The sequence below is a fragment of the Staurois parvus genome, unplaced genomic scaffold, assembly GCF_062004578.1.
Source record: "Staurois parvus isolate SC_StPar_1 unplaced genomic scaffold, SC_StPar_1.0 ptg000014l, whole genome shotgun sequence".
Taxonomy (NCBI): Eukaryota; Metazoa; Chordata; class Amphibia; order Anura; family Ranidae; genus Staurois; species Staurois parvus.
In genome coordinates, this window is record NW_028317810.1 from 14,275,608 (window position 1) to 14,301,342 (window position 25,735).

Genomic DNA, 25,735 nt, shown 5'->3' on the forward strand with positions numbered 1-25,735 from the left:
GTCAGTACGCCTGACCCGTACTAGGATAACCTGCTTCACTTCGTCATCAGTGCTGCAATGCTGACCGCAGAAAGATTTGTCTTTTGTGTAATTTCACGATGGGTTATGCATTGATTATCCAACGTTCAGGCATTCCCCATGCTGAATGTTCACACGAATAACTGCTGTGGGCTGGGAACCACAATGGCCATCTTTGAAATGTTTACGCCATTCAAATGTCTTACTGCAGTTGAGTGTCTCATCACTGTACTGTGCTTAAAGTCTTTTGTAGATATCTGTGGGTTTTACACCTTCGTTCACAGGGAACTTCATCACCACATGCTGTTCCATGTGTACACTAACACTGTTGTCTGCCATCTTCATTTACAGTCTCAGGACTGGCCCGGGAAATGTGCTCATCCTGTCAGTAATAGGACACACATGCCACTTACTACTGCATGTAGTACCGCCACGCTAGCATCCCTTTTTATGCCTGTAAAATGTAAAGTCCTGGTTTGACTTGAACACCCCGCATAGAATGTTAAAATGTGGCCTATCCCTAATCAATATTGACATGGAGCTGTATGCTAAACTCACGGCTTCCAGGCTTCAATGTTCAGTTGCATTTCATCTCCAAAATAGAGACTATGCATAACACCATTAAATTCCTAAATTCCTAAAAGCCATTAAATTCCTAAAAGCAACAGATCCCAAAGTGCATTCAAGCTGCAAATGAGGTCTTATACTGAGTTAATTGATTTTTTTCTAACATACATATAGCTAGGTTCCTCATTCATAATTAAGTCATTAACTTATACTCTATAGCTGGGAAACTGAGGCAATGGCCCATTATTTTCCAGATTCATACCAGAACACAGCAGGGGATGTCCCTTTACATTCTGGCAACGGAAGTTGTAACAATGGCTTTGCACAAAACACTAATATCAATGTCATTTTTGTTAGCTTTTTTCATACATTATTGTATTTATTGTATACAGTATTGTATTACCTTACATTTATTATCTATGCCTTCAACTATCCAAAAATGTATCAAATGTGATATTTTCAGTAACTTCATACTACCCTAAGCTTCTCTAAAGCGCCAAACGATTGTTTTCAATACAGATCATCCATTTTTGAAAGAATATTTTGTTCTCTTTAAGCCATAAGGTCCTTACATTAGTGCAAGTTTTCTTACCTGCTAATAGGATGAGAATATCCAAAAATACAAATCTCTATCCAGGTGATTTTCCTCCCCAATAACCCAAGAATCCAAGGATTTCTAATTTAAAGCAGCTCTTCCACCTGCAGACTAGTCCAAATTCTGCTTTACAAAGAATTGATCCCACCTCCCCCCTTTGCAACATATCAACCCAGCTATCTTCTTGCCATTCCACATGACTGGCCTACTTCTTGATTAAGACACTTGATTTTACAGTATGGCATAAACAACTCTTAGCCCATATCCTCTTTCCAGAGAGTGCTTCTGTAGGCCAGTGCACTTTCATTCACTTGCTCTGTTTTATAGCTTTTTTTTTAGGACATAAAAAACAGATTCACAATTATAAATTAGAGCATGAGTAGACTTCTGTCTCCTAAATGGTTCGAAAGAAAAAACCTTGGGCCCACTTTTGCCTGGTCAGTCTCTGACCCATTGTGTAAAGGAAGAAGAGCCTATTTGAGAATAGGTACACAACTGTTGTTAGATCATTTCTAACATGTTAATGTACCTAGTTTCTGTTTTTTTTTTACATAATAGGTTTTTATTTAGAGAAAAATAAACAATCATAGAAACTTGCCCACAGATTCAGCAAATACAGGTCAACATCTGAGCTGGTACAATCTCCAGTAGAATTGTACAGAGTATAGGTTTGACATATAGGCAAAAGAACACCTGTGGTGTCAAAACGAGCGTATGAAGCCACAATTATTTACCAAACGAGAAACAGAAACTAAAGTAAAAACATGAAAAAGAACAAATAAATAAAATAGGCATTTAACAGAGGTCCAGGAAGGTACTGCATACACCAGATGTAGAGCAGTTAGAGTTAGCTGTTCACTATACTACTACCTAGTTTCTATTTAGCTCACCTTCTTTTCTAATAGGCACTGAGAACGATGGTTTGTTGATTTGTTATTTTGACGGTCAGAGAATACATAATGATTGCAATCACCACAGTGGTGCAACAAAGCTGTAATTGTCTAATCGCTTATGTCTAATTGTTTACGTTTTCATACTTACTTTCCCATGCTGACGCAAGCCTTTAAATAAAGAATTAAAAAAAGAAAGAAAAAAAACTTTTATTTGACTTACAAAATTACTATTACATGGAAAGCCAAATAAAATAATTTCATTATTCTTATACTACTAGCACTTTATCTTCCCTCCCTGGCAACCTGTCACATAATTGGACAAATTGTTGGGCATAGTTATGCACGTATATCAGTTTATATAGTGTATATAGTTTCAGGAATTATCTACCAATAACCCTGCTGGGTAACCCTCTTTTCATTGCTCCTAGATTGTATTTCTAGTGTTGCAAAAAGGAATCTTAACCTTTCATAGAGCAGTTGTCCTCCTCCAGTGCCAGAGAGGAAATGGTCACTGAACAGGACCTTTTTATGAGGAAGGAACAATTGATGGGGGAGTATAAATTCAGGCAGGAGAATTTTAATCAGACCTGGGCTACATGGATTTTCATTTAAGACTCTCAGGAATTTATGAGTCTGCTTTCTTGAGCTGACAGAAGAGGCGCTTAACACTGCCCTCCCTCCTCAGCCATGACATCACCCCTTTATTTCTCTGCATCCCTTTATCTCCTCTTATACCTCTCATGTCGGTTATTGCCCTATCAGAATGTCTCTTTTTCAGCAATTTTTCTGCTTCATTCATCTGGGTTACTTAAAGTACATTATGCCACTATTGAAACAGGCTTTAATGGCATGGTCTAGCTCTTTTCAAGTAGACTTTCAGGAAGATCTACTTGACAGCTTTCTCTACGACTTCACACAACAAAAAGTATTAACCAACTGACTACAAATAAAAGTAGTCTTCTTACTATCCTCAGACAAGATTTCCAGTTGCCAGCTCAGTGATGTCATCAATTCAGTCAATAGGCTAATTCAGTAGACTGATTGGGGGTTGATTAACTAAAACTGGAGAGTGCAAAATCTGGTGCAGCTGTGCATAATGCCCAGGGGCTATAGCATTGTGTACAAGTACTGGGGCAACCAAGTACTGGCAGGACTGCTTTCCTTATGTGAAAGGGGCTGCTATAGATGAAGAATATGGAAGCCAGCTATAGTGTCTGACCATCTGCGTTAGGAATAAGCGTAACATTACCACAAGCCTTTAACAATAAACTTTTGCTGTGAAGATGGATTCTACGCAGGTTCGTGACTGTTCATGAGTATATGACATAGTACATTTTAGATTTTGGTCATTTGAGTTCATGACTTCCAGGAACTGGGCCAAAAGTTCCTGAGACCCCTCCCAGACAAGAAAAATGTGATCAATGTACCTCTGCCACTTGGAGATGTGGCAGTAATGCATTGAGAGGTTCTTATCTGAGAGGAAGGATAGCTAAAAACCAAAGATGTCATTGGTTGATAAGGAGGACATCAGGCACCTACATAGCATTCTAGCTTGCCCCTGCCCCTCTTTGTTAGCACTGGGGTTACGTTAACTGAATGAGGGAGAGAAACTGAAGGAGAGCAGAAACAGTGGAATACTAATCAGTACCAGTGGTCAAAGGTGTATTTGCTATGGAAGAATAAATCAGCTCTAACATTGGGTATCCTATGTGTGTAGATGTTGCTTCGAGAATTGTAAAGGGTGCCTTGACTGAAAAAAGGTTGAGAAACGTTGCTCTAGACTACATGGTGCAAGGTTCCCCTCAAGACCACTATTTGTTCCTGCGCAACTTAGTTCTGCCACGTTCTCTCATCACCTCTCAGCTTTCATAGATTCTGGTGCCGCCAGCAATTTAATAGTGGCCTAGCACACTGTCTACAGATTCCCTTGACAGATGTGCACAAACACTTTTCAGTCTTAGCTTTTGATAACTCTCCTTGGTAAATGGGGCTGGTCACAGGGCCAGATCCAGACTGTCTGATGTAGGGGTGCAATGAAAATTCTTGGGGGGGCAGAGGATGTGAGGTCAATAGGGCAGTGTACAGGGGGCCAGCAGGGCAGAGGATAGGGTCAGCAGTTTATAGGGAAGTCTACAGCGGTCATTAGTTTGTAGGACAGTGTACAGTGGAGGACAGTGTACAGTGGGTTATCAGAGCAGAGGACAGTGTGAAGCGGGTCAGCAGAACAGAGGACAAGGGTCAGCAGAGAAAATGGGTTGTCAGGTCAGCAGTGCAGGGAACAGGAGTCAGTAGGGCATAAGACATTGGTCGGCAGAGAAGAGGACAGGGTCACTGCTGGCAGAGTACTCAGCAGGTCTCCTCCTCCCTTCCCCACACTGCAAACAGCCTGGGTACTCAGATCTTCTCCACTCCACACAGCACATACCCGAGATCAGATTTTGTTAGAGACACAGCATCCATATCCTCCGTATGTAGCTGGCCTTGCACATATCCACCCTCCTTGCACATATCTTCCCTAATCCCTCCTCCTTGCACATATTACCCTGAATTCTTCCTCCTTGCACATATCTCCCCTAATCCCTCCTCCTTTTACCAATCCCCCCCCCAACCCCCCTCGCACAAATTCCCCTAATTCCTCCTCATTGCACATATCCCCCCTCCTTGCACATATCCCCATTTATTCCTCCTTCTTGCACATATCCCCCCAATCCTTCCTCCTTGCACATGTCCCCCCCAATCCCTCCTCCTTGCACGTATCCCCCCTAATTCCTCCTCCTTGCACATGACCCCCTAATCCTTCCTCCTTGCACATTTCCCCCCAATCCTTCCTCCTTGCACATGTCCCCCCCAATCCTTCCTCCTTGCACATGTCCCCCCCAATCCTTCCTCCTTGCACATGTCCCCCTCAATCCTTCCTCCTTGCACATGTCCCCCCCAATCCTTCCTCCTTGCACATGTCCCCCTCAATCCTTCCTCCTTGCACATGTCCCCCTCAATCCTTCCTCCTTGCACATGTCCCCCTCAATCCTTCCTCCTTGCACATGTCCCCTCAATCCTTCCTCCTTGCACATGTCCCCCCAATCCTTCTTCCTTGCACATGTCCCCCTCATTCCTTCCTCCTTGCACATGCCCCCCCCCAATCCTTCTTCCTTGCACATGTCCCCCCCAATCCTTCCTACTTGCACATGCCCCCCCCAAATCCTTCTTCCTTGCACATGTCCCCCCCAATCCTTCCTACTTGCACAGTTCCCCCAATCCCTCCACCTTGCACATTTCCCCCTAATCCCTCCTCCTTACACATATCTCCCCTAATTTCTCCTCCTTGCACGTACCCCCCCCCCAATCCTTCCTCCTTGCACATATCCCCCCAATCCCTCCTCCTTGCACATATCCCCCCAATCCCTCCTCCTTGCACATATCCTCTCCAATCCCTCCTCCTTGCACATATCCCCCCAATCCCCCCTCCTTGCACATATCCCCCCAATCCCCCCTCCTTGCACATATCCCCCCAATCCCCCCTCCTTGCAAATATCCTCTCCAATCCCTCCTCCTTGCACATATCCTCTCCAATCCTTCCTCCTTCCACATGTCCCCCCCAATCCTTCCTCCTTGCAAATATCTCCCCCAATCCTTCCTCCTTGCACATATCCTCCCCAATCCTTCCTCCTTGCACATATCCCCCCTAATCCACCCTCCTTGTACATATCCTCCTTAATTCCTCCTCCTCGCACATATCCCTCTAGTCCTTCTTCCTTGCACATATCCCCCCTAAACCCTCCTCCTTGCACATATCACCCCCCCAAATCCCTCCTCCTTGCACATATCCTCCCTAATCCCTCCTCCTTGCACATATCATCCCCCAACCCCAATCCCTCCTCCTTGCACATATCACCCCCCCCCACACCCAAATCCCTCCTTGCACAAATCACCCCTCACACCCCAATTCCTCCTCCTTGTATATATCACCCCCCCCTCACCCCAATCCCTCCTCCTTGCACATATCACTCCCCCACCCCAATCCCTTCTCCTTGCACATATCACTCCCCCCCCCACACCCCAATCCCTCCTCCTTGCACATATACCCCCCCCACCCCAATTCCTCCTCCTTGCACATATTTCCCTCCAAGCAGATATGCCTCCCCGTGCAAATAGTCGCTAATCCCTCCACCTCTAATCTCAAACAAATTATTTTCACATAGTGCCCCTCCCACACACACACAGGATTGCTAGTCTGGACTACACACAGTTTACTTGCACCCTGCCTCCTCCAAGTCCTGGCAGAAGGAAATGTGTGCAGTTAATTAAACAGTGTACAGTCCGAGCTAGTGATCCTGTGTGTGCGATGTGCTGTGTGTAGGAGCACTGCACTGGCAGGAGGGAGAGGGCACAGCACAGCCTCTCTCCTGAAGTGCCCTGAGTGTGGAAATGGGGGAAGATACTAGGCTGTCAGCCAGGGGGGGCATAACAGAAACCTGGGGGGGTGCAGCCCACCCCAGCACCCGCCTTGATCTGGCCATGCCTGGTCACCTTGTGCATTGTACCTAATACTCTGACCATTGGGAAATATCATAGGGAGACTATCAGCTTTTACTTGATAACATCTCCTGCTTATCCCCTTATCTTAGGTTTTCCTTGGCTTAAATGTAATAACCCTCACATAGATTGGGCTACAGGGTAGATTAGGGCCTGGTCTCAGACCTACCTCCAGAACTGCATTAAAACTGCTGCCCGGTTTCCTATTTGTAACTCTTTTGGGCCAATACCAGTCACTTGCCTTTATTACGCTCCTATTCAGGTCTTAATCATGACAACTTTTCTAAGTGTGGCTCTACTTTACTTAACCATTTGCCTTTTATATGAGTCTGCTGAAGTAGAAGACACTGACAAGTTTATTGAATCCTCTACAGGCCACCTCTCCAGACAGTTGTCACAGTCTGAATCTTTTCCTCCTAGATGCCCAACTTTCTTGGAGCTTTGAGCCCTGTTTGGAAACTTCCTCTAAGTTTGACAATATCTTACCACCAGTACAAGTAATGGGGACCCTTTCTCCTGACCTTTGGACTTTATTTAAAGGCTCAGTCTAGTGCTAGACCCAAGCTACCCCCTGGAAAGCTGTTTGTTCCCCTCCACTTTATAATGGCCAGGCACCCAGGGATTACTAAAACTTTTTCTTTGGTTTCTCATTGGCTTTGGTGACTCTCTCTCCATAAGGACTCCTGTTCCTATGTAAAAGTTTGAAAAACCTGTGCTTGCTCTAAGTAATCAAAAGTCAAGCCCTCTGGATTACCCCTATCTTTGTCTGTCCCCAGACGCCCTTGGACTCACATCCAGGCTATTGTGTCCTCAAGTTGTGCTGCCGCTACACCCGCTGATGGGGTCCATTTTGTCTCTCTACCTGCCGATGCAGTCCAGTCTGCTTCTGCACCAGTTATTCCAGTCCAGCCCATGCCAACTGAACCTCCTGCTTTTTCATATTAAGGGCTTTCAGAAACCTGGCCTCAGATTACTGCGACTACATCTGCTCACATCTGTCTAAGAAGTTCCATCCATCCTTTGGCTATGCCTCATTTGGCCTGGTGGGGCCCGTGACCTTTTTCCTTAGGTCCCTCTGCAACTAGCCTGTGCTCCAGCCATTCAGCTTGACTCCAGTGACATATTACCTGCTATCCATCCTGACATTGCTGGTTTTCTGTCTACTGTCCAGTTTGGCTCCGTAGACTTTCTGCCTTCTAACTAACCTGATCTCGCTGATCCCTTGACCATTGCTCAGTCTGGTGGTCCTGTGCTGGATGCCCAGCCTGATGGTCCGGTGCCCGATATCCAGCATGCCTCTAAGGGTCCGGGTCCCCTCCTCAATGTGGGGGAGGGGTTATATTGGGAGCATTTAGTGCTCTATCACAGCTGCTGGTCCCATTCCAGCGTCCTGGTTTTGATTGTAAGCCATTCTGCCCTTCTTTCCACCTGCAAGGTGATTGATGTGGCCAGTCTCAGGGTGGAGACCAAATCTGATTTAAGCCAGCCAAGTCTGCAGTCTCATGCTTGTGATATAGCGTTTGTACATGTACTCCAAACTCCTTGTATGTCTGCCCTGCTCTTCTAGTTTGGACTCCGGATTGGATATCGACTAATCTGTGAACTCTGCCTGCCTTTTGACTACGGATTTGACTCTGACTATTCTGAACCTTGTCCACCTTGTACCTGGACTGTCATTGAACCACTCTGCCTCTATGCCAAGTGCAAGTACCTGTTCACTGTGCTCAGTTCACTCCTGCCCCAGCGTGGTGGTCAGGAACTATAGCATTGGTAGACCTGCTTGCCTTATGGGAAAGAGGCTGATATAGGTGAAGAACACAGAAGCCAGCTATAGTGTCTGACCATCTGTGTGATAAGAGCCCAGCTAATATGTTTCATCTCTTTTGGTCATGTACCATGCTGAGCCATTGTTGGTTTGAGATCCACATGACACTGTCATCATGCCTTGGCTCCCTACCACCATGATGTCTTCTAGGATACCTCAATGATCTGATGTTACCACTACTGCAAGAAACTCTTTTACATTATATGCTTCATTGCTCAAAAAACCCTTCTGCTACCACGGACAGACCCCAACGTCCCCTAGTAACGACTGTTGTAGTTTAGTAGAAAACAATCCCCCTTCCCTTTTTAAAGTGTTACTAAACCCACAACAGTAAAATCAGTCCGTATAGGCAGTAAAGCATGCTTGTTATACTCACTGTGGAACCTAAAGGGTTAATCCTATGCTCTGTGTAAAAAGGCTGTTTGATCCTGATTGCTCTGATCCTCCCCTTGTTTAAGTGACCACCTCTTATCTCCTGATAAGACAGACTGAACTGTAGACATTTTGCACATGCTCAGTTTGGTATGTATTGCTTGAGAGGTTTTTTTTTCTTGGGAGGCTGCATGTGATCAGCACAGGGTCAATCAGCACTGGCCAGACAGAGGTCAAGGGTTCTGCATCCTCCTAGAGCATAGATAAAACTTCTCCTACAAGCTTTAGCTAGTGCTTGGCTGAACACTGATAGAAGCCACAAGAATGCTCTAACTTCTGATGGGAAAAGGTATTTAGCAGTTTATATTTACTAAAATAATTGCATTTCCATGTTCTGTGTACTGTGGGAGACCAGATATAGTGAATGCAGGGTCCTGGGTTTAGTAACACTTTAACTCTCATTGCATAACATATTATTTATTGTGTGCTATTGGAAAAGCAAAATTAAAAAAAACACCTTTCACACCAAAATGTGCATTTATCTGAGCAGGCAGAGAAATATTGTACGCTGTATTGTAAATACCCCTTGTAGGACTCAGCAGTAAAGGCCAATGACTAGCTATTCCTTGGTTTCCATCTTAGCCTATGTGGGTTATTTTGGCTTTAGTTCAGTATTGTATTGTATAGATGATTTTCTTCAAAAGGCTGTTCCTAATTTTATATAATTTGCCTTATGATGTGCTAAATATATGTTAGATGGTTTTCTACTGTTTATAAGTTGTTTATTAATAAATAAAGGAGTAAAATCAAATAGAATTCTCACAACCGATTTTATTTGTGGGCAAAAGGAGTGGTACAGTTGAAAGATTTTTATTAAACAGGTAAATTATTGGAGACAAATCTGTACAACCTGTGTTATGAACATCGTTTCTTGTTACATGTCTAGGCACCATGGCTTGCACAGTTCAACAAAAGGACTCTGACTTTGAAGATTCAGCAGAAGACGATCTTGGGATTAGTAAGATGTTCATTCACTTATTTCATGATTTAGGATTTATTTTCTGTTTTCACCCATAACTAGAGCCAGATACTTCCAGAATAAAAGGGGGAGGAGATAGTACTCTTGCACTGTTTATTGATTCTAGATTAATTACAGATATGTCAATGCCCCTTCTTACCTCTGAGAAGATGGATGAAAGACACAGAGACCATTGTGATTACCTCCTGGATGCTATAGATGAACAACTTGATCAGTTACAGGTAGGAATGTCATAATGAAGTATGTAAGTATAGGTTAGTGTATGCTCACATCTGAGATTGGATGATCTGTGTTGCAGTATTGTTTGAGTCAGGCATGTCAAATTCAAATGAAACAATGGGCTAAAGTGAACAGAAAAAGTCATATTATTTCTAATGAGGGCCATGTGTACCTAATCCCAGAAAAGTTTATAGCACTTTGATAATAAATATTCTAATATTATTCCCAACTTGGAAAAGGACCATAAAACTTTTCCCAACGTATTCAGCTGCACAATTACAAGTAACAACAAAGAAGGAGCAAAGAGGCAGCATACAGAACAAAAAAAGCCAATTTGACATGCCTGGTTTAAGGTGTCGTAAGGATTAGGTAGCGGAGATACAGTTTCCTTTGTATTTTCAACTTGGTATATAGTCATGATTAGTTTCAGAAAATGAGAATATCTTGTGTTGTCCCCCATTCTGTAGGGAAAATGTCAAAATGTTAGGTGTTTTTATCATTGCCCAGTCTGTTTGACTTCAGCTTGACTGTAGCTTGTCTTATCTTCTTCCCCTAAACCAGTTCACAATAAAGGAAAATACCAGGTATGGATATTTCCACATGGTTCAGATTGGGCCAATGTAACTATGCATACTGTGTATCATACCTATCGGATCCAATGTACTGTAATACACTTTAGTAGAGTGATCTCCACAAGTTTCTGGGTCATTCTCTGATAGGAAGAGGTGGAGAGGCGAGGCAGTGACGTCACACTCCCCACCTTACCAATCAGAGAATGCTTTGCATTTATAGAGAAAATGCAAATCATTCTCTTAATCGCCCACAAGATGAATGGGCAAACTCATCTGTTCACAATGCAGCAGGGAAGCCACTCTGCAGGGGACCAAGAAGCTAGTTTATATTGTAAAGCGCTGAGCAAACTGTTGGCGCTATATAAATCCTGTATATTAATAGTACTGGAGTAGTAGTGTCTACTACAATGATTTCCAGCATCTAGAAGGATCCCACAAGTATAGTATGTGCAAAGTTTCATTGGTCCATGTAAAAATATCCATACCTGAATATCTTCTTTAACAAGAAATGGTCTATGTTTGACTGGTTGTCAGGAAACTTTTTACCCATTGTCCAAGAACAATCTTGCAGAAAACAGAGTAAGGCCCCTTTCACACGGGCGTTCCGTATATCCGTTTTTCATCTGTCCATTTACGGATGAAAAATGGACACCCAGGGGTGGACTGACCATTCAGAAACTCGGGCACTGCCCGAGGGCCCAGGGTCAGTGAGGGGCCCCATGAGATGCCCCTGGTACCTTTCATAGGCTTTTTTGGGTGTGGTTTGAGTGTAGGCGAGTACACAGGGGCCCCATGATCCCCTATTGCCCGGGGGCCCCATGAGATGTCAGTCCGCCCCTGCGGACACCCAAGTATTTCTGTGGACTAGCGGATGTAAGCGGATGTTAAGGGATGAATTCGGATGTAAACGGATGAAAATGGGTGAAAAACAGTTGTAAACTAATGAAAAACTGATATAAACTGATGAAAACTGTCGTGAACTGATGAAAAACTGATGTGAACTGATCCATTTTTTCTTGGAAAAAATGTGACTGAACCAATGAAAAAAAACAGAACGCCCATGTGAAAGGGGCCAAAGGTACACATCTGATCTGTGTACTTCTTTCAGAAAAAACATTTTTTGTAATTCACCTCCTTTCCTCTGGAGTGCTGCTGCTGTAGCATACAGTACGTAGTTGTCTGTCAAGGACCTGCAAGAGCAAATTCAGTCTAAACCCTTCTTTTATTTTATCCTGTTTTGCTTGTAAAATGTAATGTCTTCTGACATTTTCTGCATGATACCATGAATTGTGAAATAGTTATTCTTCCTGAAGAGAAATCCCTTTATCTCTCTATTTGTTTTTTAGTCATGCTCCAATTTCAAGTCTTCTCTGAGAAACACTGATGAGACCAAAGGCACAACTGCAGCAGGTGAGATCATTAAAAGCAGTATTAAACCCAAAACTAAAAATATAATATATTGCAATTTACAAATTCTTAGATGCAGTGGCTTCATTTGTTTTTCATTTAGGCACTTTTTTTCCATTTATTTTTACCTGGTGTAGGTCTTTTATTTTTCAACTTCCTTTTAACAGACCAAGCTGTCCAGCAAAAGTGGTAATTAGTAGACTGAGATAGACCATTTGATACTGAAATATATCTGTAAAACCTTTATCCAAAGATGAAAAAAAAAAATATTGCTGTAAGAGTCCATTCAAATGCCAGCCCTGCATTCCATTTAGCAAGGGATCCATGAGCAGGTCCCCTGCTGAATCAGAGCTGAACAGGTCAGATGTCAGTTTTGTAACATCTCTGTTCAGTTTGTATCCGCAGTTTGACAACAGATTCATGGGCACCGAAATGTAAACAAACGTGTGTCTGTTTACATCAGGCTACATCCGGTCTATCACATTTAGGCCTGAAAACATGTCAGAGTGCATTCCTTTTTTGTCTTTCTTTTCGGGACTTGGACAGATTCAAAGGCAGGCAGATGTAAAAGAAAACAGGTTAGTTTACACCCACCTGTCCATAGACCTGCATGGAGCTTTTGATCAGGTCCTCCTAAAAAAACTGGTAGGTGGAACTAGTCAAAAAGCCCATGTGAAAGGGGCCTAATTGCCTTAAAAGTGTTAGCTTGAGTTTGGCTTTCATTTGTTAGTCAAGTCCATCTCAGTGTTCTAACGCATATAACACTACCTTCTTGTACCAGCAGTCTCCAGATAAAATTTTTCAATCTTATATTTTACAATGCTGGCACAAACAGGAATGTATTATTTTCAAGCTTGACCATGTCATTAGCATTAGCCCTCCATCTGGCATTGCTATGGAACTTTAGCTGAAGCTATGGTACTACATTTCTATAGCTTTAAAAATTTTAAAGCTGAACTCTGGACTAAAAAAAAATTCCTTTAAATATATTCCTTTATAGCCACAATGAATATACACTATATTGTCAAAAGTATTGGGCCTGCCTTTACACGCACCTGAACTTTAATGGCATCCCAATCTTAGTCTGTAGGGTTCAATATAAGTTGGCCCACCCTTTGCAGCTATAACAGCTTCAACTCTTTTGCAATGGCTGTACACAAGGTTTAGGAGTGTGTCTATGGGAATGTTTGACCATTCTTCCAGAAGCGCATTTGTGAGGTCAGGCACTGATGTCGGACGAGAAGGCCTGGCTTGCAGTCTCCGTTCTAATTCATCCCAAATGTGCTCTATCGGGTTGAGGTCAGGACTCTGTGCAGGCCAGTCAAGTTCCTCCACCCCAAACTCACTCATCCATGTCTTTATGGACCTTGCTTTATGCACTGGTCCACAGTCATGTTGGAACAGGAATGGGCCATCCCCAAACTGTTCCCACAAAGTTGGGAGCATGAAATTGTCCAAAATGTCTTGGCATGCTGACGCCTTAAGAGTTCCCTTCACTGGAACTAAGGGCCAAGCCCAACCCCTGAAGAAAAACCCCACACCATAACCCCCCCCTCCACCTAAACTTTGCACTTGGCACAATGCAGTCACGCAAGTACTGTTCCCCTTGCCAGACATGTCCATTGGATTGCCAGACAGAGAAGCGTGATTCGTCTCTCCAGAAAGCACATCTCCATTACTCTAGAGTCCAGTGGCAGCGTGCTTTACACCACTGCATCCGACGCTTTGCATTGCACTTGGTGATGTAAGGCTTGGATGCAGCTGCTCGGCCATGGAAACCCATTCCATGAAGCTCTCTACGCGCTGTTGTTGTGCTAATCTGAGGGCCACATGAAGTTTGGATGTCTTTAGCTATTGACTTTGCAGACAGTTGGCGACTTCTGCACACTGTGCACTTCAGCATGCGCTAACCCCACTTCGTGGCTGTGTTGCTGTTGTTTCCAGTTTTTTCCACTTTGTTATAATACCACTAACAGTTGAGAATGGAATATATACTAGCAAGGAAATTTCACAGATGGACTGGGTGCATCGGTGGTAACCTATCACAGTACCACACTTGAAGCCACTGAGCTCCTGAGAGTGACCCATTCTTTCACAAATGTTCATTGAAGCAGTCTGCATGCCTAGGTGCTTGATTTTATACACCTGTGGCAATGGAGGTGCTTGGAACACCTCAATCCAATGATTTGGAGGGGTGTCCCAATACTTTTGGCAATATAGTGTACATATATCATCTTTGCAATGTACCAGATGCCTTTGTAAACACAATAGCTGCCTTTTTTAATATAGCAGTACATAGTCTGTGCAGAGAACAGAGCTGTTAGAGAGACCGAGGAGACTCCACCCACTACAGGCTGCCTGCCGAAAACTACAGGAGGGGGCAGATACCAGACCAGTCACCCTGCACAAGGAGACAGAAGAGCAGTGACTGGTCTTTATAACAGGAAAATCCTACACAAAGGCAAAATTTCACTCTGAATTTTTTCACAAATCTGAAAGAAACACACAAAGCTCTCCAGGATTCAAGTATGAATACCCATTCTCTTATAGTTAGACAATATTTGCTTATCTCTGGGTTCACTGTTAACATGTTTATTACAGAAGAATATGAACATATCATATCATGTTATCTAAAGTGTATCTTCAGCCAAAACTTTTATTTTAGCATTACTTTGTTCTAGTTTTGGATATCTGCTGTTCAAAACTTTGTTGAGATGTCTTGTGGTGAAGACAAAGCTCCAACAGTGAACCACCTTTGAAAGTGTTTAATTATATCTGTTCGACAAGTGCAAAACAAAAATTAGCCGTTCATCCAGCCAGAAATCGTGTGAGCTGATACTTTCCTATCTGCTTCTGGACTGTTAAAAGTTAGCATTGTTTCTTTCTATCTCCAAGGACTAAAAAACACATTCCCCTGTTATAGAAAAGAGAGGGAGGTGTTGTGCAGTCATGACACAGTGTTATGTAGTCCTAACACATTCCTTTTCCTAGGGTGGAAACGCTGGTCAGTATGGTTGTCACTCTAGGACAGGAAGTGTGTTAATGGCAGGATTAAGCACTGGGCACTTAGGACACTTCTTGAGGTGTGCTTGCGCTGTAATTGTGCAGCTCTATTTTGGAGTTGGCTCTCAGTTGCCTTGGAAAAAGCAAGCATAGGTCATTGCCAGCAGTGACACAAGAGATGGTTTGTTGAACACCCGCCAGCCACAAAAAGCAGAGAACACATTAAAGCATTTACAACACTTTTTTTGGCAGTAAGCTCCCTTTAAAATAACATGCATCTAATTCAAGAAAGCCATGCAAAATTTTCAATAAGGGTCTGATATGTGCAACAGATTCAGGTAGTTCTTCTTATAGCCACTTTAAGAACCCGTCGCTATAGCTGCAATAGATTAAAAAAAAATTGCAGATTAAGAAACTAGTGGTAATTAAAGCTGAACTAAATCTAAAATTTTAAAAACTGCGAGCAGGCAGCTTTTTATTGCAGAAGAGACATGCAATATCTCCTCTGCAATAAGACATACCTGCCTTCTCGCAGTCTTCTAATGAAGGTAAACTGAGCTGTACATGTGCAGCTCAGTGAGTATTCATGGCACACTCCAGCTGTGCCAGAATACAAGACTCTCATGTGCAGGATGGCATCATCTCCAGCTAGCCAATCAAGAGGTGGAAAACCCGGCACCCAGAAGTAGCCCAAGGAGACAGCGGCCGGCAATGGATGTACCCATCATATCGCTGAAAGGTGGAGGAGAGTATTTTGCAGTTTATTACCACTTTAAGACCATCTCTGAACTGGTGTACAGATAAAAGGCTTAGGTGCTTAGAATGGGGCATGTATGTGCTGGGCAGCTGTGCTGAATGTGACAGTATCCCGCACAAATTCCTTGGTTGCTATAACGTCAGGGGCTGCTGCTGTCCTAGCAACCAGTTACTTCTCCCTGACCCTATTCAGCTGCTGCCTATGCTCAGCCAACAGCTGAATGTAAACAAATGGATGAGGATGCTAGCTGATGCAATTACCCAAATATAGCAATGACCATCAACCATTGATGTAGAAAGACATTGACAGTGGACAGAGCCTGATTCTTGAGAAACTAGCTCCCCATCAGGTTTGCCTGCCTTGTTATTGATATTGGGTGAATTAGACTGAATAGTGACTATGGAATCTGTCTACTGTTTTCTGCTTTTATTTACAAGGGAGGTGGATCTAAGAGAGAACTAGTTTTAGATTTCCCTATTACGCTCTGACCACCCTACAACAAAATTTCTCTCCTGCTATGCCTGTTTGTGTGATGAGTGCAGTGGCTGGGAAGGACATTAGTCATGCCGACCCTGTGATTTTATCAGGCTCAACATTACTGAGCTGCACTGACCACAGTGTGGGCTGCCTGCTGTGACATGTACCTGTTCCTGATAAGTACATGAATCTATTACAAGCACCAACATTTGTAAATTCCAGTGGAATTCTTTATGAGTTCTACTGACTGTTGTGATCTGCAGGGGGATCAGGGGATCGCATTTAGAATACTGTGTCCAGTTCTGGAGACATTCACTTACAAAAAGATATTGATAAAATAGAACAATTCCAGAAACAGGCAACAAAAATGGTGACGGGTCTGAGGTATAAAACATATCAGAAGAGACCTTAAGGGAACTTAATGTGTACAGTCTGGAGGAAAGAAGGCAAAGGGGAGACATGATTGAAACCTTTAAATATATCAAGGGTGACCTCTGTTTGACTGATATTTTTGTCATTTTTCAATAATTTCAATAAAAATATTGAAATATAAATACATCAAGTTGATGAATCAGGTTACATAGTTACATAGCTAGTCTGGCTGAAAAAAGACAAAAGTCCATCCAGTTCAACCATAAAGAAAAGACAAGAAAGAAAAAAAAAAAGTTATCCTATACCCATAGTTGATCCAGAGGAAGGCAAAAAAAGGAAGGTTCAAGTGAGCAGTATTTCCAATATGAAAACAAGATCTAGATCATGACCTCAAACTAACAGGAGGGAAGTTCAAAAGTCTTAGAAAGTATTATTTTACTGGAAGGATAGTTGATGCTTGGAATAGATGTCCAGCAGAGGTAGTGAGTCAGTCAACAGTAAGTGGTTTCAAACATGCTTAGGACAAACATAGACTTGGACAAAAAAAAAACAAAACAAAACATGTATATAAAAAAAACAAAAAAACAAACAAACAAAAAAAAAGCCGGCCAGACTCGATGCACCACTTGGTCTTTTTTCTGCCTTCACTTTTTCTATGTTTCTAGGGAAATTGTGGTCATGTGATGATGTTGAAAATGCCGATTAAAAGGTGTAAATGAAATGGTTTCTATTATTTTACACATTGCATTCTTCATAGAAATCTGTTGAGTAACAATGGCCTGTTTGCTAAGCTAAGACTTTACAATTACTTTAAAGGTTAGTGCTAGAGGATGTACAAACAGTCAACAAATGAGATGTACCTGGAATGATCTAACTAAAGGCCTTTTCAGCTCAGGACAATGTCCCCTTCTGCAACGTACTGTACATAGAATGCATTTTAATAGGGTGATCTTCCTTTCCATCAATAATTCTTTATGGAGAATGGATTGCCTGTCATATAACTTATTTTATATATACAGCTGTGTATTTCTGACTGCTTCACATCAGTAATACGTGAATAGGTCACCTTGTAACAACTGCATCAAGTAATTGATAGGTCTTCTTGTTACAAATGCATCTTTCATTAACATTTGACCTGTAATATAATTTGTATAATAACACTTTCTAGAGGTCATGTTGATTAATGTGAAATGCATTTCAGTTTATCTAACATACCTAAGGGGTGTATATATAAAGGTTTCGGCATATGCAACTGTTACTCAAGATTCACACATTTTATTGCCTACACATTAAAGCTGACCTCCAGCCCTTCCCTTTGCACAGTTGTACAGGCTCCCATCCTCTACGGAAATTGCTTTCTCTGTTTTCACTGCACACAGTAGCCTTCTCAGACCTCATGCACATTGGTGCCAATGTTGGAATACATCAGGCACATTGGGTCTTTTTGTGCGAGCGGAAGGCACAGGTGCATCCAGCCCCACTGCCGGCAGCCTGTAAAAGTCTATAAGAGGCTGAAAGCTGCTTTGGCATACATATACATTCTTCATTTTGCCCAGATATGCCCTTTAAGTAAGTAACAAGAATTTAAAAAAATAAAGCCCAGCGTACACTTTTTAATGTGTTTGTAAAAGCTTATTTTTTTAAGAAAAAGTAACAGTTATGTCTATACTTACCTGCTGTGTGTAGTGGTTTTGCACAGAGCAGCCTGGATTCTGCTCTTCTCAGGTGCCCCACAGACTCTCCTGTACCCTCCCACCTGTCGGGTTCCCCCACAGTAAGCACCTTGCTATGGGGACACCCGCAGCTCTGTGTGTCCATGTCTCGGCCCTACCCTCTCACTCTTCTCATTGGCTCACTGGCTGTGATTGACAGCAGTGGGAGCCAATGGCTCCCGCTTCTGTCTTAGCCAATAAGAAGAGGGAGTCCCAGGATAGCTGAGACTTCAGTGCACATCACTGGATCGAGAGGGGGCTTAGGTGTGTATTAGGGGGGGATGCTGCACAGAGAAGGTTTTTTACCTTCAAGTATAGAATGTATGAAAGTAAAAAACCTTGAACGTTTAGAACCACTTTAAGTTGTTACAGCAATAGAAATTTAAAAAAAACCTGATCATTTCAATCACCTTTTACAGTGTTATAGTTTGCTCCATCCCCTGTAGCCATCACTTTTGCTGAAATGCTCGATCTGAATATAAATGTGGAGAAAAGTATAAATAAAGGCGTCTAAAATAAAAAAGGAATTTATATACTGAATACTGTCAGTACAGCTATTAACCACATACAAGTTAACCAAAAACTAATCTGCTAAAGATTTACCCTACAAAAAAAATGAGAAAAAATGTGTATTATGAAATACGCACTTAGAAAACCTTTTACCTATTTTTTGCAGCTTGTGCTAGGTTCCACACTGTCCCCCATTGTTGGTAACTGGCTTAGTACAAGCTGTGTGTAAGCCTCTCAGCTCCCTGAAGGATTACAAAAAACATCTGTAATGTGCTTTTAAAAGGATTTTCTTTTCATAATTTTATTAGTTCATATTCACATTTATTTTACATATATATATTATTTATGAACATGTCAGATTTTTGTAATTGTGTGAACTTCAGTATGCATTAATGGTCACAAATAGGTACTGAACAGTGTACATTACTACATACCACATTTTATCTGCTATATTATATAAAAGTGGCAGAAGGGAGTAGAGTGGCCAAAACATACATAGGCACATTAATAGAGCCGTAAATGTGACTTTCGTCAAACATTCTCTGGTGGCAAATGAATTACTGACATTCAAACCACACGCACCTGGAAGGTTCACCTGCAGTGAATGTTTGGTAAATGTCAGATTAACAGCTTCCCCGCCGCCCTATAGCACAAATACTGCTACAGTGTGGCAGGGATGCGCAAAACCACATATACAGTATATATATGTGATTTAGCATTCCAGAGTAGGGGCGCGTGTGCGCACCGCCCTACCCGCGCCGCCATTGGCAGCTACGGCTGTCAATTACTGGATCCCGGGCTGGAGATTCCCCACCAGCACCCCATGATCACCGAAGAAAACTGACAGAGGAGAGGTCTGTATGTAAACAATACAGATCTCTCCCCTGTCAGCTCCAGCATGCTGCTTTGTTTTGCCCTGCATAGCAGTGCAATACAAAGCAGCATGCTTACACAGTCAAGCGCACACACAGCACACAGTAAAACAGCACACAGTTAACCCTTTGATTGCCCCATATGTTAACCCCTTCCTGCCCAGTGTCATTAGTACAGTGTCAGTGCTTTTTTTTAGCACTGATCACTGTATTAGTGTCAATGGGGATGTCAGTGGCAGTTAGTCAGTGTCAGTTAGTGTCAAAATGCCCATCGCAGTGCCGCTATAAGTCTGATCGCCACCATTACTAGTATAAAAAAAAAGGAAAAAAAACTCCAGTATATATACCGCCATTTAAAGATGCTCAAACGTTCATGTAAACCAATTAGTTTACACGTATTGGGATTGTTTTTTTAGCAAAGACATGTAGCAGAATACATTTTAGCCTAAATTTATGACGAAATTTGATTTTTAAATTTTTTTTATTGGATAAGTTCATAGCAAAAAGTCAAAAATATATACCGGTATATTTTTTTTCAAAATTGTCGGTCTTTTTTTGTTTGATCTTACAATTTTTTTTTCAAAATTGTCGGTCTTTTTTTGTTTGATCTTACAATTGTCAGTTAAAGTAACGCAGCACCTTATCGCAAAAAATGGCCTGGTCAGGAAAGGGGGTAAATGCTCTGGAGGGCAAGTGGTTAACTGATTTATAAAGATATCCCTTTATATATATTGCATATTTAATGATTGTCTAGTACAGGAGTCTCCAAATTATGGACTAAGGGCCACATCCTTAAGCAAAGCAGCAAATCTGATATGATGGGGGACTTCCAGGGGCGGACTGACCATTCGAGCACTCGGGCACTGCCCGGGGGCCCGGGGTCAGTAGGGAGCCCCATTAGATGCCCTTGGTACCTTTCATAGGCTTTTTTGGGTGTGGTTTGAGTGTGGGCGAGGACACAGGGGCCCCATGATCCCCTATTGCCCCAGGACCCCATGAGTTCTCAGTCCGCCCCTGGGGACTTCTGATATGATAGGGAGCTTCTGATGTGAAAGGGGGACTCTGATGTGATGGGGGGTTTTGATGTGATAGGTGGGCTTCTGATGCAAAAGGGGGACTTTGATGTGATGGGTAGGTTTCTGATTTGAAGGGAAGATCTGATGTGAAAGTGGGAAATTGATGGAAGGGGGGGGGACGTCTGATGCCAAAGGGGGGATTTCTGATTTAAGGTTATCTCTTGGAGTGTGTTTATTCAATCACAGTTTTTTTCTGTTGACAAACGTGTGTAAAATATTCTATGTGGCCCTCGTACTGATAGGATTGAAGACCCTTAGTATAATAAAACCATTGATATTTGTAGTTTGGGCAAGTGGTAATGCTGTTATTGCTTCTCTCTACTGCCACCTAGTGTTTTTTTGTTTTTCATGTAAACCATCATCACATTATTGTTAAATGCATGCTACCATGAAAAATATGACTATAGTCAAAACTGAATATGTTTTTATTGTATCAGACAACACATTTTGATGGCTAAGCTGCAAGGATATACAAGGTATTCATACACAGCTATACTAAATAGGAGGTTTTTAAATACAAGCTGAGTTATGTAATACAGTTGTGCAAGGAGTAAAGTGCAGTAACCTATAGCATCCAATTTTTTTATTGCTGTAGTTAGATTACTGAAATGTTAAAATCACTAGGGGCTCCTAGATTTAACACTTTTCTCTTTGCCATACTAGATAAGCCTGAAGGTACAGGGTTCAGAATAAGTCTGTTCTATGTGGAACTAGACAACACATTTTGATAGCTAAGCTGCAAGCAAGGGTGGAATGACCATTTGGAAACTCGGGCACTGCCCGAGGGCCCGGGGTCAGTAGGGGACCCCATAAGATGCCCCTGGTACCTTTTTCATAGGCTTTTTTGAGTTTTGGCAAGGACACAGGGGCCCCATGATCCCCTATTGCCTGGGGGCCTCATGAGTTGTCAGTCTTCCCCCGGCTGCAAGGATATACAAAGTATTCATACACAGCTATACTAAATAGGAGGTGTTTAAGTACAAGCTGAGTTACTTAATACAGTTGTGCAAGGAGTAAAGTGCAGTGACTCATAGTAACTAATTCATTTTTTATTGCTGTAGTCAGATTACTGAAATGTTAAAATCACTAGGGGCTACTAGATTTAACACTAGAACTAGAACTAGAAAGCAGGTTTATTTCAGTTACACCAAAGCTCTGGAAAGTAGTAAGCTGGCCATTGACAGACATAGGACAGTTGGATGACAAGGTGTAATGTGACTGGTGACATTTTTTGAATAGCTAAGAGTATGGTGACTGGCCAGACAAGATGGGAAGATGACCAGTCAGCTTGGGTAACTGTGGACCTCCTCTTTTGAAATAGCAAAATAAGAGCTTAGTAACATGTTCAGAACCCATACAGTGTCAAAGAGGATGGGTGATTTGGATGACTGCATGACTATGTATGTGTGAAGCAAAATTTGATCATTGCTGTTCTGGATTATGAAAAAACAAGAATTTCTCCTTACTTCTGTTGATATAAATCAGACTCCTAAAAACAGGGCAATTAGACTGGAAGATTAAGTGAATAATATCAAATACATTGTTGTGTAATAGCCCCAACTTTGTAGTTCATTTATGCATACTGACTCCATTTGATGTTTGTAAAATAAAGTTAACATATGGTTCTTCAAAGGATGGCAGAATGTCAAATCCAAGAAGACTTTGAATTGTTACTTGCCAAGCTTCGTTTGGTTGATATCACAGAAATAACGAACTATGTGTAAGGATGAGAATCTTACATTGTATAATCCTTACGTAAAGGAGACAACAAATTATTTTATGCCCTGTCCATTTCTTGTGCAGATATGGAGCATGAAGTCAGTTCTCAGGAATCCAAAGAAGCATTTACACCTACTTCTGGTGAGCAGAGGAGAGATACTGAGACTAAGAAAGATGAGTACAAGTGGAGGTTAGCACAGTTCCTGGGGACTGACCAGGGAGACAACCAGGAGTACCAAAGTGATGCCAACTCTGCAGAAAGTGTCTGTACAGAGGACTTTGCAATAAAGTTTAAGCAAGGAATGGTTGAACCAATACCATGTGGTGGGGACAAGGAAGATGAACAAGGAAGACATTTTGAAGATGTTTCTGAAAATGTGTCCCTGTCAATTCCATTATGTGAAGGCACTGGGGAGCATTTCACCCTAAATACAGCAAGGAGGGAAGATATCTTACAGCAGTTCAAGGAGGAGCTAGAAGATGACTTGCAAGCTGCTCTTACATTCAGTGCAGAGGAGACCATTGCACTGGAGCACAGGAAAAGGAGAAATAGCATAGAGTCTCTGGGGGGACAGATCTCAAGACTTAGCCAAGTACATACTTCTGAGCCTTCTAGCATTCAGAGTTTGGGTAAGAGAGGCTCTGTTGTCAGTCATTTGTCTTCAAACTGTGATTATCAGGCTGTCAGGGAAGACCAGTTAATTGACAACAGGTTGGATAAATATCAAGAGCAACAAGGCCATGTTCGCGATGTATCTTTATATGATACACCTTCCTTTTTTCCAAAAGTGACAATGAACTCTGAAATTTATTCTGGTATAACAGAAAGTATAAAACCAGAAATTTCAAAGGACCTCAGTCATATGCAAGATATGTCCTCTCAAATGGACACATTGAATGGAGTCTACACCATAAGATCTGAAGACAACCAAAAATCAAACACAGAGTTCTCCACAAAAAAAGAAGTTCATCTACAATCTGATGGCTCCAGTGCTCTCCTGAATCATTGGAGGAACACAGATGAACCAGCAGGGAATCCAATTTCTGGTGAAAAGACATTTTTCAGTGGAAGGGACATGCTGCAATCCAAAGAAGAGAGCAAGCAATCATACTCCCATCTAGATACAAGTGGTACATTCAGTTTAAGTAAGTCTTGAAATTTAACATCAAAGCTTGCAAATGTGTAGTGTTTAACTGTAAACGTGAAAGACTGAATTAGAAGTGTAACGCCCACCTTTTTGGAAAAAAGCAGATTTAGAAACACAACTGGGATATGAATCAGTTAACAAATCTCGGTGTCCACCTCTTGTGGAATGCTTCATAGCTTTCTAGGGTCGTATTTCCTGCTGCCTAAACAAAAAGTTACAGAATAAAAATACAGTATAACCTTCCTAAAACAGAAGGTATTTGCACATCGCACTTGTACCACAGATCCAAAAATTAATAGTTTTAGGATAGTGGGCAGAGCCTCGCAAATCATTCCTTTATGATCATTTTTCAAACTACAAATTGGTGTTAAGGAATGATTTGTATGGCTTTGCCCACTATCCTAAAATGAGGAATAAACCCCTTCTTTTTTGATCTGTGATAGAAGTGAGATGTCCAAATATCTTCAGTTTTAATACTCGTGGAGGGGGGCAGGTCTGTCCTGGGTACAGCTGTATTTTAGGTCTACACCCCCTGCTAGACACACATTGCCATGTTAGCCACAGCTCTGCGGTACCACCCTTAGCAATCAGACCTCAGATACAGAGGCAGCGCATTGCCAAGGAAAGCTCTCCTAGCCTCCTTCTGGGTGTGTCACACAACACCTCTGAGATAAAGCTTAGGAGGACTTCCTCGCCCTATCAGGCACCACGTTATCTGAAGTCTGGTGAAAGTTTCATTGAAAGGAGAAATGGTGGGTTGTGCTGGGGAACTAATTAGTTTGCCGGGGAATGGTAGTTTGCTGATAGATAGAGGAATTTATTGATGGAGAGTTCTGCTGGAGGAGGAGGGATTTTGTTTGTGGGGAGGGAACTTTGCGGAGGGGGATTTTTTTTTTATGGCTGGTTGGGGGTTTTGCTAGGGGCATGGGGTAATTTTGCTTGGGAAAAGAAAGAGGAAGTGTTTTTGGCCATGAATTGTCACAATTGCCTATTTGTTACCTGCATATTGCTATAGTTGCTTGCATATTGTCATGATTGCCAGTTTGTTGTTCTCCTATAGCTGTGATTGCCTGATTGTTGCCCACACAGTCACAATTGCCCATTTGTTTTACACACATTGTCATGTTTGTGCATTTTCTATCTGCATATTATCACAATTGGCTGTTTTCTGTGCATGCATTGGACTGATAGCCTATTTACTGCCTGCATCTTGTAACTTTTGGCTGTTGTCTGTGTATGTTATACAATTGCCCTTTGGGGCCCATGTTTTGTCAGGATTACCATTTTTACCCACGTTTTGTGAAGTCACCACTATTTGTAGGATCATATTGCTATAAGTTAGTCCCCTGCAGGCCTTCGCTATTTAGGCTACTTTCATGCTGATCTGCAGCAAAAATTCATATGTGCTTTTACCACATTTGCCACATTTTTACGACGTTTTTACCACGATTGTGGTGTATTTTCTAAAGGGCACATGACTCACACACTGCACCAAAAACCAATGCAGGTGCATTTTTGATGCGTTATTGATGTGTTTTCCATTGATTGTAATGGGAAGGTGTTTTTTTTGGTGCGTTTTTTTACCACCCCAAACCTGCACCAAAAATGAAGCAAGCAGGACTTTGAAAAAGTCAACGGATCAGTGTGAAGAGTTCCATTGGAATACATGGCCACACATTTTTCTTCCGCAATTTTTACCACAAAAGCGGAAGAAGAACAGATCAGGGTGAAACCAGCCTAAAACATGCTGCTGTTATCTTTATGCTTCACTGTGGTGCTTTCTACTACTAAATCCATTTTTCACCATGGCACACTACATTTGCCGCTATCAAAAGTTTCATTTAGTTTTTTTATCAACATGCAATGTGTGTGTGTGTGTGTATATATGTATGTATGTATGTATGTATATATATATATATATATATATATATATATATATATACACATACATACACAGCAGTATCTATTATCAAACTTTCAGAAAAATAACATTTTCAGTGTTTTAATTTTTTTCTCTGTCCATTAGTAAATATTTAATTTCATGGATAA

At 41.9% G+C, this 25,735-nt stretch overlaps 1 protein-coding gene across 1 annotated transcript in view; it reads left to right on the top strand.

Annotated features, from left to right (window-relative positions):
* The first annotated feature begins 9,754 nt into the window (after positions 1-9,754).
* LOC149473545 (uncharacterized) overlaps positions 9,755-25,735 on the top strand; it is an 84,650-nt gene continuing 68,669 nt past the window's right edge. Inside the window, exons 1-4 of the mRNA XM_089677582.1 lie at positions 9,755-9,821; positions 9,960-10,063; positions 11,980-12,043; positions 22,623-23,684. Coding sequence (XP_089533708.1) covers positions 9,755-9,821; positions 9,960-10,063; positions 11,980-12,043; positions 22,623-23,684 — 1,297 coding nt within the window. The remainder of the gene's footprint in view (positions 9,822-9,959; positions 10,064-11,979; positions 12,044-22,622; positions 23,685-25,735) is intronic.